Source organism: Rhinoderma darwinii (genome assembly GCF_050947455.1).
Source record: "Rhinoderma darwinii isolate aRhiDar2 chromosome 1 unlocalized genomic scaffold, aRhiDar2.hap1 SUPER_1_unloc_20, whole genome shotgun sequence".
Taxonomy (NCBI): domain Eukaryota; kingdom Metazoa; phylum Chordata; class Amphibia; order Anura; family Rhinodermatidae; genus Rhinoderma; species Rhinoderma darwinii.
Window position 1 is genome coordinate 35,111 of NW_027461657.1, and position 17,644 is coordinate 52,754.

The 17,644-nt window shown below is 50.5% G+C and overlaps 1 protein-coding gene across 1 annotated transcript in view; it reads left to right on the forward strand.

Moving 5' to 3' along the window:
• The window catches only part of LOC142670909 (uncharacterized), a 59,863-nt gene that overhangs the window by 20,723 nt on the left and 21,496 nt on the right, over nucleotides 1-17,644 (forward strand). Inside the window, exons 2-4 of the mRNA XM_075847123.1 lie at nucleotides 9,374-9,528; nucleotides 10,861-11,046; nucleotides 11,131-11,254. Of these exons, the coding sequence (XP_075703238.1) occupies nucleotides 9,406-9,528; nucleotides 10,861-11,046; nucleotides 11,131-11,254 (433 nt within the window). The 5' untranslated portion in view covers nucleotides 9,374-9,405. The remainder of the gene's footprint in view (nucleotides 1-9,373; nucleotides 9,529-10,860; nucleotides 11,047-11,130; nucleotides 11,255-17,644) is intronic.

Consider the following 17,644-nt stretch of genomic DNA (forward strand, 5'->3'; position numbering starts at 1 on the left):
TGAGGAGAGAGGCTGCCGGTGACGTGTTTTATTTGAGGAGAGAGGCTGCCGGTGACGTGTTATATGTGAGGAGAGAGGCTGCCGGTGACATGTTATATGTGAGGAGAGAGGCTGCCGGTGACATGTTATACGTGAGGAGAGAGGCTGCCGGTGAAATGTTATATGTGAGGAGAGAGGCTGCCGGTGACATGTTATATGTGAGGAGAGAGGCTGCCGGTGACGTGTTATATGTGTGGAGAGAGGCTGCCGGTGACATGACACGTGTTATATGTGAGGCGAGAGGCTGCCGGTGACGTGTTATATGTGAGGAGAGAGGCTGCCGGTGACGTGTTATATGTGAGGAGAGAGGCTGCCGGTGACGTGTTATATGTGAGGAGAGAGGCTGCCGGTGACATGACACGTGTTATATGTGAGGAGAGAGGCTGCGGGTGACGTGTTATATGTGAGGAGAGTCTGCCGGTGACGTGTTATATGTGAGGAGAGAGGCTGCTGGTGACGTGTTATATGTGAGGAGAGAGGCTGCCGGTGACGTGTTATATGTGAGGAGAGAGGCTGCCGGTGACGTGTTATATGTGAGGAGAGAGGCTGCCGGTGACGTGTTATATGTGAGGAGAGAGGCTGCCGGTGACGTGTTATATGTGAGGAGAGAGGCTGCCGGTGACGTGTTATATGTGAGGAGAGAGGCTGCCGGTGACGTGTTATATGTGAGGAGAGAGGCTGCCGGTGACCTGTTATATGTGAGGAGAGAGGCTGCCGGTGACATGTTATATATGAGAGAGGCTGCCGGTGACATGTTATATGTGAGGAGAGAGGCTGCCGGTGACATGACACGTGTTATATGTGAGGAGAGAGGCTGCCGGTGATGTGTTATATGTGAGGAGAGAGGCTGCCGGTGACATGTTATATATGAGAGAGGCTGCCGGTGACATGTTATATGTGAGGAGAGAGGCTGCCGGTGACATGACACGTGTTATATGTGAGGAGAGAGGCTGCCGGTGATGTGTTATATGTGAGGAGAGAGGCTGCCGGTGATGTGTTATATGTTAGGAGAGAGGCTGCCGGTGATGTGTTATATGTTAGGAGAGAGGCTGCCGGTAACATGTTATATGTGAGGAGAGAGGCTGCCGGTGACCTGTTGTATGTGAGGAGAGAGGCTGCCGGTGACATGTTATATGTGAGGAGAGAGGCTGCCGGTGACGTTATATGTGAGGAGAGACGCTGCCGGTGACCTGTTATATGTGAGGAGAGAGGCTGCCGGTTATATGTGAGGAGAGAGGCTGCCGGTGACGTGTTAGATGTGAGGAGAGAGGAGGCCGGTGAAGTGTTATTTGTGAGGAGAGAGGCTGCCGATGACGTGTTATATGTGAGGAGAGAGGCTGCCGATGACGTGTTATATGTGAGGAGAGAGGCTGCTGGTGATATGTTATATGTGAGGAGAGAGGCTGCCGGTGACACGTGTTATATGTGAGGAGAGAGGCTGCCGGTGACGCGTTATATGTGAGGAGAGAGGCTGCCGGTGACGCGTTATATGTGAGGAGAGAGGCTGCCAGTGACGTGTCATATGTGAGGAGAGAGGCTGCCGGTGACGTGTCATATGTGAGGAGAGAGGCTGCCGGTGACGTGTCATATGTGGGGAGAGAGGCTGCCGGTGACGTGTTATATGTGAGGAGAGAGGCTGCCGGTGACATGACACGTGTTATATGTGAGGAGAGAGGCTGCCGGTGACGTGTTATATGTGAGGAGAGAGGCTGCCGGTGACGTGTTATATGTGAGGAGAGAGGCTGCCGGTGACGCGTTATATGTGAGGAGAGAGGCTGCCGGTGACATGTTATATGTGAGGAGAGAGGCTGCCGGTGACGTGTTATATGTGAGGAGAGAGGCTGCCGGTGATGTGTTATATGTGAGGAGAGAGGCTGCCGGTGACGTGTTACATGTGAGGAGAGAGGCTGCCGGTGACATGACACGCGTTATATGTGAGGAGAGAGGCTGCCGGTGACATGTTATATGTGAGGAGAGAGGCTGCCGGTGACATGACACGTGTTATATGTGAGGAGAGAGGCTGCCGGTGACGTGTTATATGTGAGGAGAGAGGCTGCCGGTGACGTGTTATATGTGAGGAGAGAGGCTGCCGGTGACGTGTTATATGTGAGGAGAGAGGCTGCCGGTGACGTGTTATATGTGAGGAGAGAGGCTGCCGGTGACGTGTTATATGTGAGGAGAGAGGCTGCCGGTGATGTGTTATATGTGAGGAGAGAGGCTGCCGGTGACATGTTATATGTGAGGAGAGAGGCTGCCGGTGACATGACACGTGTTATATGTGAGGAGAGAGGCTGTCGGTGACATGTTATATGTGAGGAGAGAGGCTGCCGGTGACGTGTTATATGTGAGGAGAGAGGCTGCCGGTGACGTGTTATATGTGAGGAGAGAGGCTGCCGGTGACGTGTTATATATGAGGAGAGAGGCTGCCGGTGACGTGTTATATATGAGGAGAGAGGCTGCCGGTGACGCGTTATATGTGAGGAGAGAGGCTGCCGGTGACGTGTTATATGTGAGGAGAGAGGCTGCCGGTGACGCGTTATATGTGAGGAGAGAGGCTGCCGGTGACGTGTTATATGTGAGGAGAGAGGCTGCCGGTGACGTGTTATATGTGAGGAGAGAGGCTGCCGGTGACGTGTTATATGTGAGGAGAGAGGCTGCCGGTGACGTGTTATATGTGAGGAGAGAGGCTGCCGGTGACGTGTTATATGTGAGGAGAGAGGCTGCCGGTGACGCGTTATATGTGAGGAGAGAGGCTGCCGGTGACGCGTTATATGTGAGGAGAGAGGCTGCCGGTGACGCGTTATATGTGAGGAGAGAGGCTGCCGGTGACGTGTTATATGTGAGGAGAGAGGCTGCCGGTGACGTGTTATATGTGAGGAGAGAGGCTGCCGGTGACGTGTTATATGTGAGGAGAGAGGCTGCCGGTGACATGTTATATGTGAGGAGAGAGGCTGCCGGTGACGTGTTATATGTGAGGAGAGAGGCTGCCGGTGACGTGTTATATGTGAGGAGAGAGGCTGCCGGTGACGTGTTATATGTGAGGAGAGAGGCTGCCGGTGACGTGTTATATGTGAGGAGAGAGGCTGCCGGTGACGTGTTATATGTGAGGAGAGAGGCTGCCGGTGACATGTTATATGTGAGGAGAGGCTGCCGGTGACGTGTTATATGTGAGGAGAGAGGCTGCCGGTGACGTGTTATATGTGAGGAGAGAGGCTGCCGGTGACGTGTTATATGTGAGAAGAGAGGCTGCCGGTGACGTGTTATATGTGAGGAGAGAGGCTGCCGGTGACGTGTTATATGTGAGGAGAGAGGCTGCCGGTGACGTGTTATATGTGAGGAGAGAGGCTGCCGGTGACGTGTTATATGTGAGGAGAGAGGCTGCCGGTGACGTGTTATATGTGAGGAGAGAGGCTGCCGGTGACATGACACGTGTTATATGTGAGGAGAGAGGCTGCCGGTGACGTGTTATATGTGAGGAGAGAGGCTGCCGGTGACCTGTTATATGTGAGGAGAGAGGCCGCCGGTGACATGACACGTGTAATATGTGCGGAGAGAGGCTGCCGGTGACGTGTTATATGTGAGGAGAGAGGCTGCCGGTGACATGACACGTGTTATATGTGAGGAGAGAGGCTGCCGGTGACATGTTATATGTGAGGAGAGAGGCTGCCGGTGACATGTTATATGTGAGGAGAGAGGCTGCCGGTGACGTGTTATATGTGAGGAGAGAGGCTGCCGGTGACCTGTTATATGTGAGGAGAGAGGCCGCCGGTGACATGACACGTGTAATATGTGCGGAGAGAGGCTGCCGTTGACGTGTTATATGTGAGGAGAGAGGCTGCCGGTGACGTGTTATATGTGAGGAGAGAGGCTGCCGGTGACATGACACGTGTTATATGTGAGGAGAGAGGCTGCCGGTGACATGTTATATGTGAGGAGAGAGGCTGCCGGTGACATGTTATATGTGAGGAGAGAGGCTGCCGGTGACGTGTTATATGTGAGGAGAGAGGCTGCCGGTGACCTGTTATATGTGAGGAGAGAGGCCGCCGGTGACATGACACGTGTAATATGTGCGGAGAGAGGCTGCCGGTGACGTGTTATGTGAGGAGAGAGGCTGCCGGTGACGTGTTATATGTGAGGAGAGATGCTGCCGGTGACGTGTTATATGTGAGGAGAGAGGCTGCCGGTGCATGTTATATGTGAGGAGAGAGGCTGCCGGTGACGTGTTTTATTTGAGGAGAGAGGCTGCCGGTGACGTGTTATATGTGAGGAGAGAGGCTGCCGGTGACATGTTATATGTGAGGAGAGAGGCTGCCGGTGACATGTTATACGTGAGGAGAGAGGCTGCCGGTGAAATGTTATATGTGAGGAGAGAGGCTGCCGGTGACATGTTATATGTGAGGAGAGAGGCTGCCGGTGACGTGTTATATGTGTGGAGAGAGGCTGCCGGTGACATGACACGTGTTATATGTGAGGCGAGAGGCTGCCGGTGACGTGTTATATGTGAGGAGAGAGGCTGCCGGTGACGTGTTATATGTGAGGAGAGAGGCTGCCGGTGACGTGTTATATGTGAGGAGAGAGGCTGCCGGTGACATGACACGTGTTATATGTGAGGAGAGAGGCTGCGGGTGACGTGTTATATGTGAGGAGAGTCTGCCGGTGACGTGTTATATGTGAGGAGAGAGGCTGCCGGTGACGTGTTATATGTGAGGAGAGAGGCTGCCGGTGACGTGTTATATGTGAGGAGAGAGGCTGCCGGTGACGTGTTATATGTGAGGAGAGAGGCTGCCGGTGACGTGTTATATGTGAGGAGAGAGGCTGCCGGTGACGTGTTATATGTGAGGAGAGAGGCTGCCGGTGACGTGTTATATGTGAGGAGAGAGGCTGCCGGTGACGTGTTATATGTGAGGAGAGAGGCTGCCGGTGACGTGTTATATGTGAGGAGAGAGGCTGCCGGTGACGTGTTATATGTGAGGAGAGAGGCTGCCGGTGACCTGTTATATGTGAGGAGAGAGGCTGCCGGTGACATGTTATATATGAGAGAGGCTGCCGGTGACATGTTATATGTGAGGAGAGAGGCTGCCGGTGACATGACACGTGTTATATGTGAGGAGAGAGGCTGCCGGTGATGTGTTATATGTGAGGAGAGAGGCTGCCGGTGATGTGTTATATGTTAGGAGAGAGGCTGCCGGTGATGTGTTATATGTTAGGAGAGAGGCTGCCGGTAACATGTTATATGTGAGGAGAGAGGCTGCCGGTGACATGTTATATGTGAGGAGAGAGGCTGCCGGTGACGTTATATGTGAGGAGAGACGCTGCCGGTGACCTGTTATATGTGAGGAGAGAGGCTGCCGGTTATATGTGAGGAGAGAGGCTGCCGGTGACGTGTTAGATGTGAGGAGAGAGGAGGCCGGTGAAGTGTTATTTGTGAGGAGAGAGGCTGCCGATGACGTGTTATATGTGAGGAGAGAGGCTGCTGGTGATATGTTATATGTGAGGAGAGAGGCTGCCGGTGACACGTGTTATATGTGAGGAGAGAGGCTGCCGGTGACGCGTTATATGTGAGGAGAGAGGCTGCCGGTGACGCGTTATATGTGAGGAGAGAGGCTGCCAGTGACGTGTCATATGTGAGGAGAGAGGCTGCCGGTGACGTGTCATATGTGAGGAGAGAGGCTGCCGGTGACGTGTCATATGTGGGGAGAGAGGCTGCCGGTGACGTGTCATATGTGAGGAGAGAGGCTGCCGGTGACGTGTCATATGTGAGGAGAGAGGCTGCCGGTGACGTGTTATATGTGAGGAGAGAGGCTGCCGGTTATATGTGAGGAGAGAGGCTGCCGGTGACATGACGCGTGTCATATGTGAGGAGAAGAGGCTGCCGGTGACGTGTCATATGTGAGGAGAGAGGCTGCCGGTGACGTGTTCTATGTTAGGAGAGAGGCTGCCGGTAACGTGTTATATGTGAGGAGAGAGGCTGCCGGTGACATGACACGTGTTATATGTGAGGAGAGAGGCTGCCGGTTATATGTGAGGAGAGAGGCTGCCGGTGACATGACACGTGTTATATGTGAGGAGAGAGGCTGCCGGTGACGTGTTATATGTGAGGAGAGAGGCTGCCGGTGACGTGTTATATGTGAGGAGAGAGGCTGCCGGTGACGTGTTATATGTGAGGAGAGAGGCTGCCGGTGACGTGTTATATGTGAGGAGAGAGGCTGCCGGTGACGTGTTATATGTGAGGAGAGAGGCTGCCGGTGACGTGTTATATGTGAGGAGAGAGGCTGCCGGTGACGTGTTATATGTGAGGAGAGAGGCTGCCGGTGACGTGTTATATGTGAGGAGAGAGGCTGCCGGTGACCCGTTATATGTGAGGAGAGAGGCTGCCGGTGACCCGTTATATGTGAGGAGAGAGGCTGCCGGTGACGCGTTATATGTGAGGAGAGAGGCTGCCGGTGACGCGTTATATGTGAGGAGAGAGGCTGCCGGTGACGCGTTATATGTGAGGAGAGAGGCTGCCGGTGACGCGTTATATGTGAGGAGAGAGGCTGCCGGTGACGCGTTATATGTGAGGAGAGAGGCTGCCGGTGACGCGTTATATGTGAGGAGAGAGGCTGCCGGTGACATGTTATATGTGAGGAGAGAGGCTGCCGGTGACGCGTTATATGTGAGGAGAGAGGCTGCCGGTGACGAGTTATATGTGAGGAGAGAGGCTGCCGGTGACGCGTTATATGTGAGGAGAGAGGCTGCCGGTGACGTGTTATATGTTAGGAGAGAGGCTGCCGGTAACGTGTTATATGTGAGGAGAGAGGCTGCCGGTGACGTGTTATATGTTAGGAGAGAGGCTGCCGGTAACGTGTTATATGTGAGGAGAGAGGCTGCCGGTGACGTTATATGTGAGGAGAGAGGCTGCCGGTGACGTTATATGTGAGGAGAGAGGCTGCCGGTGACGCGTTATATGTGAGGAGAGAGGCTGCCGGTGACGCGTCATATGTGAGGAGAGAGGCTGCCGGTGACGTGTCATATGTGAGGAGAGAGGCTGCCGGTGACGTGTCATATGTGAGGAGAGAAGCTACGGGTGACGTGTTATATGTGAGGAGAGACGCTGCCGGTGACCTGTTATATGTGAGGAGAGAGGCTGCCGGTTATATGTAAGGAGAGAGGCTGCCGGTGACGCGTTATATGTGAGGAGAGAGGCTGCCGGTGACGCGTTATATGTGAGGAGAGAGGCTGCCGGTGACGCGTCATATGTGAGGAGAGAGGCTGCTGGTGACGTGTCATATGTGAGGAGAGAGGCTGCCGGTGACGTGTTATATGTTAGGAGAGAGGCTGCCGGTAACGTGTTATATGTGAGGAGAGAGGGTGCCGGTGACATGACACGTGTTATATGTGAGGAGAGAGGCTGCCGGTGACGCGTTATATGTGAGGAGAGAGGCTGCCGGTGACGCGTTATATGTGAGGAGAGAGGCTGCCGGTGACGCGTTATATGTGAGGAGAGAGGCTGCCGGTGACGCGTTATATGTGAGGAGAGAGGCTGCCGGTGACGCGTTATATGTGAGGAGAGAGGCTGCCGGTGACGCGTTATATGTGAGGAGAGAGGCTGCCGGTGACGCGTTATATGTGAGGAGAGAGGCTGCCGGTGACGCGTTATATGTGAGGAGAGAGGCTGCCGGTGACGCGTTATATGTGAGGAGAGAGGCTGCCGGTGACGCGTTATATGTGAGGAGAGAGGCTGCCGGTGACGCGTTATATGTGAGGAGAGAGGCTGCCGGTGACATGTTATATGTGAGGAGAGATGCTGCCGGTGACATGTTATGTGAGGAGAGAGGCTGCCGGTGACATGTTATATGGGAGTAGAGTCTGCCGGTGACATATGTAAGGAGAGAGGCTGCCGGTGACGTGTTATATGTGAGGAGAGAGGCTGCCGGTGACGTGTTATATGTGAGGCGAGAGGCTGCCGGTGACGCGTTATATGTGAGGAGAGAGGCTGCCGGTGACGCGTTATATGTGAGGAGAGAGGCTGCCGGTGACGCGTTATATGTGAGGAGAGAGGCTGCCGGTGACATGTTATATGTGAGGAGAGAGGCTGCCGGTGACGTGTTATATGTGAGGAGAGAGGCTGCCGGTGACATGTTATATGTGAGGAGAGAGGCTGCCGGTGACACGTGTTACATGATATAAAGAGGTATTTCCGTCACATGTAGAACATATTAGAGGAGACCTCCAGTGGTAACACAACTTTCCATGTCTGCACCCCCCACCCGGCTGTATACCTCTCTCTACACGTCTTTTATATATAATGGACTTCAATGCTGCCTTGTCTGTTCTTTATAAAAGTCTCCATCCTGATAATGAGATTTCCCCGGCTTTCTCTTCCTCTCTGCTTTGCTATCAATTCCATGATGATTCAGCACAGCATCACATGACCAGCTACAGACCATACCATTTCTTCATGCTGGGGACACACTGATTATCATTGTCTCTGAGAAACCATAAGTATACAGACAGGGAGGATGCACTATATTCTTCAATACCTTTGTGACGGTAACCTAAGTATCAGTTGTAGCTGAAGATAGAAGCCCCCCCCCCCCTCCCCGTACAGAACGTGTGTCGTACAGGAACTGCTGATGGGTGACACATTGATCTCCATAGACTCAAGTAGAGAAAGCGTGTCACCGAGCCCGATCCACACTGCTGCTAAGCAACCGCCCCAGTCTGATATATAAAGATAAATAACAGGTGAGGGACAGATGGAAAACCAGAATGAAGCACATGGGAGAGTTTAGTTTAGGCCGGAGTGTCCCTTTAACCGGATATTCCATAAATATCTGATAGATGCGGGTCCCTCCTATGGGAACCCCACCTATGTAGTGAAGAGGGGTCCCCTGACCCGCCTGATGAGGTGGTAGCTGCGTCCAGGAGGACAATGAATGTAGAGGGGGCCAAGCTCGTCTGTTTCCTTTACACCTGTAGAAGTGAATAGAACGAGTCGTACATGTGTGACCACCTCTTTATTAATTCTCTGCCTGTACCGGTCACCAGCAGCCCCCTTTATCCACATAGGTCCGGGTCCCCCCTAGTCCACGTGGGTAGGCGGGGTCCCCCCCTAGTCCACGTGGGTAGGGGGTCCCCCCGTCCGTCCACGTGGGTACGGGTCACCCCTCTGGGACCCGGACCTCTTATCAATCAGACATTTATGATCTATCCTGTAGATAATTGTCGGTCCCGGTCATGTCCCTTTATTCCATGTGGTGGAGGCTCGGAGAACCTTTTCCTCTCGATAAGTGAGATTCTGTATTTCCCACTGACGTCGTCCCCTGTATGACTCTCTCCTCTTCTCATAAAGACGCCTGCAGTACTACAACAACCAGTGGATCCATGTTCTCATCCAGAACGTTCCTTCTCCTGAATGACCCACCAGCAATGGACAAGGACAGCAATGAGGTGACCACAAGAATATTAAACTTCACCCTGGAGATCATCTACCTGCTGAGCGGAGAGGTAAACGTTTCTATATTTCTATGTTCTTTATTGTATTATGTAACAAGTCACACATAAGAGGAAGAAGCCGGTGTCCTGTATACCATCTACGAGACCTTCCAAGTGACGGGAAGAAGTGAAGATCAGCCAGCAATATGGTCCGTTATGTGTCATGGTAATAGTAATGTAGAGTAATGAGAATAGTAAGTAGTCACGTTGTAACTAGGAGGAGAAGGGCCACCGGGACCAGGGGGAGAAGGACCACAGGGACCAGGAGGAGAGGGACCACCGGGATCAGGAGGAGAAGGACCGCAGGGACCAGGAGGAGAAGGACCGCAGGGACCAGGAGGAGAAGGACCGCAGGGACCAGGAGGAGAAGGACCGCAGGGACCAGGAGGAGAAGGACCGCAGGGACCAGTAGGAGAAGGACCGCAGGGACCAGGAGGAGAAGGACCGCAGGGACCAGGAGGAGAAGGACCGCAGGGACCAGCAGGAGAAGGACCAGAGGAACCAGGAGGAGAAGGACCAGGAGGAGAAGGACCACAGGGACCAGGAGGAGATGGACCAGGAGGAGAAGGACCACATGGACCAGAAGGAGAAGGACCACAGGGACCAGGAGGAGAAGGACCACAGGGACCAGGAGGAGAAGGACCACAGGGACCAGAAGGAGGAGGAGCACAGGAACCGGGAGGAGGAGGAGCACAGGAACCGGGAGGAGGAGGAGCACAGGAACCGGGAGGAGGAGGCGCACAGGAACCAGGAGGAGGAGGCGCACAGGAACCAGGAGGAGGAGGAGCACAGGAACCGGGAGGAGAAGGAGCACAGGAACCAGGAGGAGAAGGAGCACAGGGACCAGGAGGAGAAGGAGCACAGGGACCAGGAGGAGAAGGAGCACAGGGACCAGGAGGAGAAGGAGCACAGGGACCAGGAGGAGAAGGAGCACAGGGACCAGGAGGAGAAGGAGCACAGGGACCAGGAGGAGAAAGGAGCACGGACCAGGAGGAGAAGGACCACAGGAACCAGGAGAATCATATGGCCGGTGTTTGTCCTGGAGATGAGGATTTCTACCACTAGTCTGACCTCTATATAGAAACATAGAAGATGAAGGCAGGAGGAGAACACCTGGTCCATCTAGTTGACATTTATATTTCCTTCTTATATCTCTTAGGTTAGATTTAGGATTACATCGGGCAGGTTTACAGTTCTGATCTTCCCCCACATTAATGTCAGATTGAGCCCTGTTCTTGTGTTTGTAGTTTCTTTCCTCCTGTAATATATAAAGTTTTCCATCGTGTCCCATTTTCCCTTGTTATACAAATGTCGTTTTTTAAGTTTCTTTCTCTCCATACACAGGATTACACAATAGTGAAGAAGACATGGGGTGACTGTGTGGCCCCCAGCAGTCATGAGTCAGGAGGGCGGAGCAGGAGCCGGACCCCCATCACAGAGGCACCTCCTCACTCCCTGATACATGAGAAAAACATTAAGCAGAAGATCCTAGAACTTCTCCACAAGATGACTGAGCTGCTGACTGGAGAGGTGACACTGCTGGGAATGCTGGGAAATGATACAGTATCAGCACTGGAGGAGTCTGGGTAATGACTGTATCATTGTGTATGTCAGGTTCCTATAAGGTGTCAGGATGTTGCTGTCTATTTCTCCAAGGAGGAGTGGGAGTATGTAGAAGGACACAAGGATCTGTACAAGGAGGTCATGAAGGAGGACCACCGGCCGTGCACATCACAAGGTAAAACAATATATATATTTGTTTTAACCCGTTAAATAATACCTGTCATTTCAGGTGACTTATCAGAATAATTTACTATGTGTGTGTGTACATGAGTAATCATCAGTTTTCCCCTCTGTAATCTCTATTTCTAATTGTCCTTTGTCCCTGAACTCCAGAGGGGGCGTTCATGAGCTACTATGATGTCTCCCTTGCACAGCAATTACAGGGAAGGGGAGATCCTACTCCACTATATCTCAATAGCACACCCTCCGAAGCAAAAGCAGCGTGGAGGATATTATACAGCAGTAATGAGCAGTGTAGCTGTGACTCCCAACACTGGGGTGAGAGAGAACACTTACTGGAAGCAGCATGGAGGACATTATACAGCAGTGATGAGCAGTGTAGCAGTGACTCCCAGCACTGGGGGAGAACACTTACTGGAAGCAGCATGAAGGATATTATACAGCAGTAATGAGCAGTGTAGCTATGACTCCCAGCACTGGGGGAGAACACTTACTGGAAGCAGCATGGAGGACTTTATACAGCAGGGCTGAGCAGTGTAGCTGTGACTCCCAGCACTGGGTGAGAGAGAGCACTTACTGGAAGCAGCATGGAGGACATTATACAGCAGTGATGAGCACTGTAGCTGTGTCTCCCAGCACTGGGGGAGAACACTTACTGGAAGCAGCATGGAGGACTTTATACAGCAGGGCTGAGCAGTGTAGCTGTGACTCCCAGCACTGGGTGAGAGAGAGCACTTACTGGAAGCAGCATGGAGGACATTATACAGCAGTGTATCTGTGACTTCCAGCACGGGTGAGAGAGAGCACTTACTGGAAGCAGCATGGAGGACATTATACAGCGGTAATGAGCAGTGTAGCTGTGACTCCCAGCACTGGGGTGAGAGAGAACACTTACTGGAAGCAGTATGGAGGACATTATACAGCAGTGATGAGCAGTGTAGCTGTGACTCCCGGCACTGGGGTGAGAGAGAACACTTACTGGAAGCAGTATGGAGGACATTATACAGCAGTGATGAGCAGGGTAGCTGTGACTCCCAGCGTTGGGGTGAGAGAGAACACTTACTGGAAGCAACATGGAGGATATTATACAGCAGTGATGAGCAGTGTAGCTGTGACTCCCAGCACTGGGGTGAGAGAGAACACTTACTGGAAGTAGTATGGGGGACATTATACAGCAGTGATGAGCAGTGTAGCAGTGACTCCCAGCACTGGGGAGAGAGAACACTTACTGGAAGCAACATGGAGGATATTATACAGCAGTGATGAGCAGTGTAGCTGTGACTCCCAGCACTGGAGTGAGAGAGAACACTTACTGGAAGCAGCATGGAGGACATTATACAGCAGTAATGGGCAGTGTAGCTGTGACTCTCAGCACTGGGGTGAGAGCACTTACTGGAAGCAGCATGGAGTACATTATACAGCAGTGATGAGCAGTGTAGCTGTGTCTTCCAGCACTGGGGTGAGAGAGAACACTTACTGGAAGCAACGTGGAGGACATTATACAGCAGTAAGGATCAATGTAGCTGTGACTCCCAGCACTGGGGTGAGAGAGAACACTTACTGGAAGCAGCATGGAAGACATTATACAACAGTGATCAGCAGTGTAGCTGTGACTCCTAGGACTTGGGTGAGAGAAAGCACTTACTGGAAGCAGCATGGAGGATATTATACAGCAGTGGTGAGCAGTGTAGCTGTGACTACCAGTACTGGGTGAGAGAGAGCGAACACTTACTGGAAGCAACATGTTTGACATACAGCAGTGATGGGCAGTGTAGCTGTGACTACCAGCACTGGGGTGAGAGAAAACACTTACTGGAAGCAGCATGGAGGACATTATACAGCAGTGATGAGCAGTATAGCTGTGACTACCAGTACTGGGTGAGAGAGAGCACTTACTGGAAGCAGCATGGAGGACATTATACAGCAGTGATGGGCAGTGTAGCTCTGACTTCCAGCACTGGGGTGAGAGAGAACACTTACTGGAAGCAGCATGGAGGACTTTATACAGCAGTGATAAGCAGTGTAGCTGTGTCTCCCAGCACTGGGGGAGAGCACTTACTGGAAGCAGCATGAAGGATATTATACAGCAGTAATGAGCAGTGTAGCTGTCTCTCCCAGCACTGGGGGATAACACTTACTGGAAGCAGCATGGAGGACATTATACAGCAGTGATGAGCAGTGTAGCTGTGACTCCCAGCACTGGGGTGAGACAGAACACTTATTGGAAGCAGCATGGAGGACATTATACAGCAGTGTAGCTGTGACTTCCAGCACTGTGGTGAGAGAGAGCACTTACTGGAAGCAGCATGGAGGACATTATACAGCAGTGATGTGCATTGAAGCTGTGTGTTCCAGCGCAAGGGTTAGAGAGAATACTTACTGGAAGGAGAATACTTAATGGAGGACATTATACAGCAGTGATGAGCAGTGTAGCTGTGACTCCCAGCACTGGGGGGGGAGAGAGAACACTTACTGGAAGCAACATGGAGGACATTATACAGCAGTAAGGAGCAATGTAGCTGTGACTCCCAGCACTGGGGTGAGCGAGAACATTTACTGGAAGCAGCATGGAGGACATTATATAGCAGTGATGGGCAGTGTAGCTGTGACTCTCAGCACTTGGGTCAGAGAACTCTTACTGGAAGCAGCATGAAGGACATTATACAGCAGTGATGAGCAGTGTATCTGTGACTACCAGTACTGGGTGAGAGAGCATTTACTGGAAGCAGCATGTTTGACATTATACAGCAGTGATGGGCTTGTGTAGCTGTGACTCCCAGCACTGGACATTGTACAGCAGTGATGAGCAGTGTAGCTGTGACTACCAGTACTGGGTGAGAGAGAGAGCACTTACTGGAAGCAGCATGGAGGACATTATACAGCAGTGATGAGCTGTGTAGCTGTGACTCTCAGCACTCGGGTGAGAGAGAACACTTACTGGAAGCAGCATGGAGGACATTATACAGCAGTGATCTGCATTGAAGCTGTGTGTTCCAGCTCTAGGGTTAGAGAGAATACTTACTGGAAGGAGAATACTTAATGGAGGACATTATACAGCAGTGATGAGCAGTGTAGCTGTGACTCCCAGCACTGGGGGTGAGAGAGAACACTTAATGGAAGCAGCATGGAGGACATTATACAGCAGTGATGAGCTGTGTAGCTGTGACTCTCAGCACTCGGGTGAGAGAGAACACTTACTGGAAGCAGCATGGAGGACATTATACAGCAGTGATCTGCATTGAAGCTGTGTGTTCCAGCTCTAGGGTTAGAGAGAATACTTACTGGAAGGAGAATACTTAATGGAGGACATTATACAGCAGTGATGAGCAGTGTAGCTGTGACTCCCAGCACTGGGGGGGAGAGAGAACACTTACTGGAACCATGTGGTTTAACCTTATGATAGAGTAGTCTTAGATTCTGTTGATCAGAGTTGTGATGGATTTGGGGTTGCAGATTTATTTGCACGCTCATTCCTGACAGTCTCCAGCAGCCTTTGGGGAATCGCTCACCTAGCAATTCCATAAACGTCCATCCTGGGAATGAATCAACCAGTGATTCCATAACAATACTTTCTTCTTGATACAAAATGTAACGAACTAATTTACTCACCCAGATCCATAACCCTGCTACAGACTTTTAATCCATACGACCATGGAGACAGAATAAGATAGAGTGCAACAGAATAAAAAGAGACCGATGAAGAAAAGTGTTTTTTTAAATAAGCTTTTTTTCTGGCTGCAGAGGAGGGGGATCAATTTGTTCATCCATTTTCTAGTCAAGCATTTTCCTGGAGCAAATAACATTCTAGAGATCGCAGTTTTAACAGAAATATCAGAGATATCAAATTTCCATAAAATACAAATCTCTAGTTTAGACTCCAAATTATAATTTATTTATTTTTTAATGTATGTTTTTTTTATTTTTCCAAACATTACAGACAAGTGAACAAAAATTCAACAATCGAACATGTCCCATGGCAATAGCATCTCTGAACACTAATATCATTATTTTGCATAGAATATAATCTTCAATTTGTATAAATTACTTCAAAGGGTCCTAGTTGGAACAAGGACAGATTTAGAGACTTTACCCCAAAGACAAAGGGAAAAGGTGTCAATATTCATAGGCCATGTAACACACTAAATAAACCATAAAGAAGGGGGGGTGGGGGTGGACATGTGTATTCCCCATCGGTACCACGATTCCACACAGATATTTAAGGAATCATCAGGATTGGTGTCACACCAGACAGCTGATGTTCCACATACCAAGTTGTGGAGCCAAAGCATGCAATTAGTTTTTGTTTTATATGAAGTGGTGAGCGGTATAAAGTTCTCCCACAACGTAAAAAAAGCTTCAGTTTCGTGCTCTTTTCGAAGGGAGGTTTCCACCCAGTCCATTCGGAAAAGATAAGATATTTTGTCTAGGAAAATACGATGTGTGGGGGGGTGTATTAATTATCCAAACCTGGAGAATCGCCTTCCTAGTAGCCGCAGAGACATCGTATTAAAGTTTTTTTGTGAGGTTTCGGGATAAAGAGCATGGAAGGTGGCAGGATCCCAAAGAGACCCCGCTTTTGGGTTGAGGGGCATTGTATGGACAGGGTGTTCGACACAAAATATTGAATCTTTTGCCAAAAGTCAACAATAGTTGGGCACAACCAGAGACAATGTAATAAGTCTGCCTGCGGCGCTCCACACTTTAAACACGAATGGTCAGGGGAATTACCCATGAGGAAGCCCCTGTAAGGGGACACGTAAGCCCTATGAGCTATTTTAAAAGACATCTCCCAGTACATGGCTGATGGGAGGTATTTGGCCGCCGTAGTTACAGATGATAGGATATCATCATGAGTTATTTGATCTAAGCGGTCAACCCAGTAAGATACACCCGATCACGATTTAGCGTAGTCCAATGGCTGTCTTAAAAATATTACAGTAGGTAGTGATTAGTCTTTTTCGGCATTGGTGAGATGGAGTTAAGTGACAGAAGAAGTCATCCCAGTCTTGATCTTGTAAGTGTCTAATGACCTTGTGAGCAAAGCCTGGCCTGCATGTACTAAAATGGGTGTTGGCCCAAAAAATCGTATTGAATACGTAGCTCATTAAATGAGTATGGACGACGAGTGAGCATGTTAATTATCTGACTAATACATGTCAACCCCCTCCGAGCCCATCCACGAAAGATCACATGGGGATTGGCGTTTTGGAAATCAAAGTTATGGATCCAGGGAAGGAGCAGGGAAAATCTAGGGTTTAATCCTAAATGCTGTCTGACCTTGGTCCACGTCTTCCAGGAGGACATGACTAGGGGGTTAGCCCGTTGATCAGGCGTTAGAGCCGAGTAGTGAGTATGTAAGAGGCATGTTAAGGAAATGGGTCTTGAAAATTGTTGATCTAATGTAGAATCAGTAAAGCAGGAGCTACCAGTTATCCAATCCCCAATCACTCACAGTTGAGCTGCCGTATTGTATAAGTGAATCTGGGGAAAGTTAATCTCACCATGCTCACGGTGTTGCTGCAATATGCACAGGTCACTTTTGGTCTCTTTTAGTTCCAAATGAAGCCCGAAAGAGAGTATTCAGCCGCCTAACGTCCACTGGTCTCAAGTATATAGGCAAGGATTGTATTAAGTATAACAATTTAGGGAAGTCAACCATTTTTAATAGATTAGCCCTACCAAGAAATGATAGAGTAAAGTGCCTCCAAGCCACAAGCCGGGATTCCAAACATGCAACAAAGGAATTAAGGTTTCGTTGATATAAACGTGATGGTTGTCTCGTGATGCGCACCCCCAAATATGGAATGTAATCAGAGTTCCATTTAAATGCATTCTTAGAAGACCAGAGTGGCCTGGAGGGACCCTTAAGAATTAGGGCTTCTGATTTTTCTAGATTGAGATATCATGGAGGATTGGTTGTAAAATAGAGGCAGGGTTAGATATGAACAACAAAATATCATGTGCAAATGCCGATAGTTTAATTTGAGAATCTCCAATTTGTATGCCTTGAAAACATGCTAGGGACTGGAGATGATGGAGAAGGGGATCTAGGGATAAATTAAAAAGGAACGGTGAGAGGGCATCCCTGAAGTGTACCTCTGAAAATGGAGATAGGAGGCAAGTTAAGCCCATTGATGGTAAGGGATGTGGCAGAACAGGCCTGTGAGCATGAAAGGAATGTTAGAAAGCGGTCCCCGAAGTCCCAGGACTGCAACACCGCTGTGAGAAATGGCCGTGATACAGAGTCAAACGCCTTTTCCGCGTCAAGTCCCAGCAGCATGGTCACTGGGGAGGAGGGGTCTAGTCCCAGCAGCATGGTCACTGGGGAGGAGGGGTCTAGTCCCAGCAGCATGGTCACTGGGGAGGAGGGGTCTAGTCCCAGCAG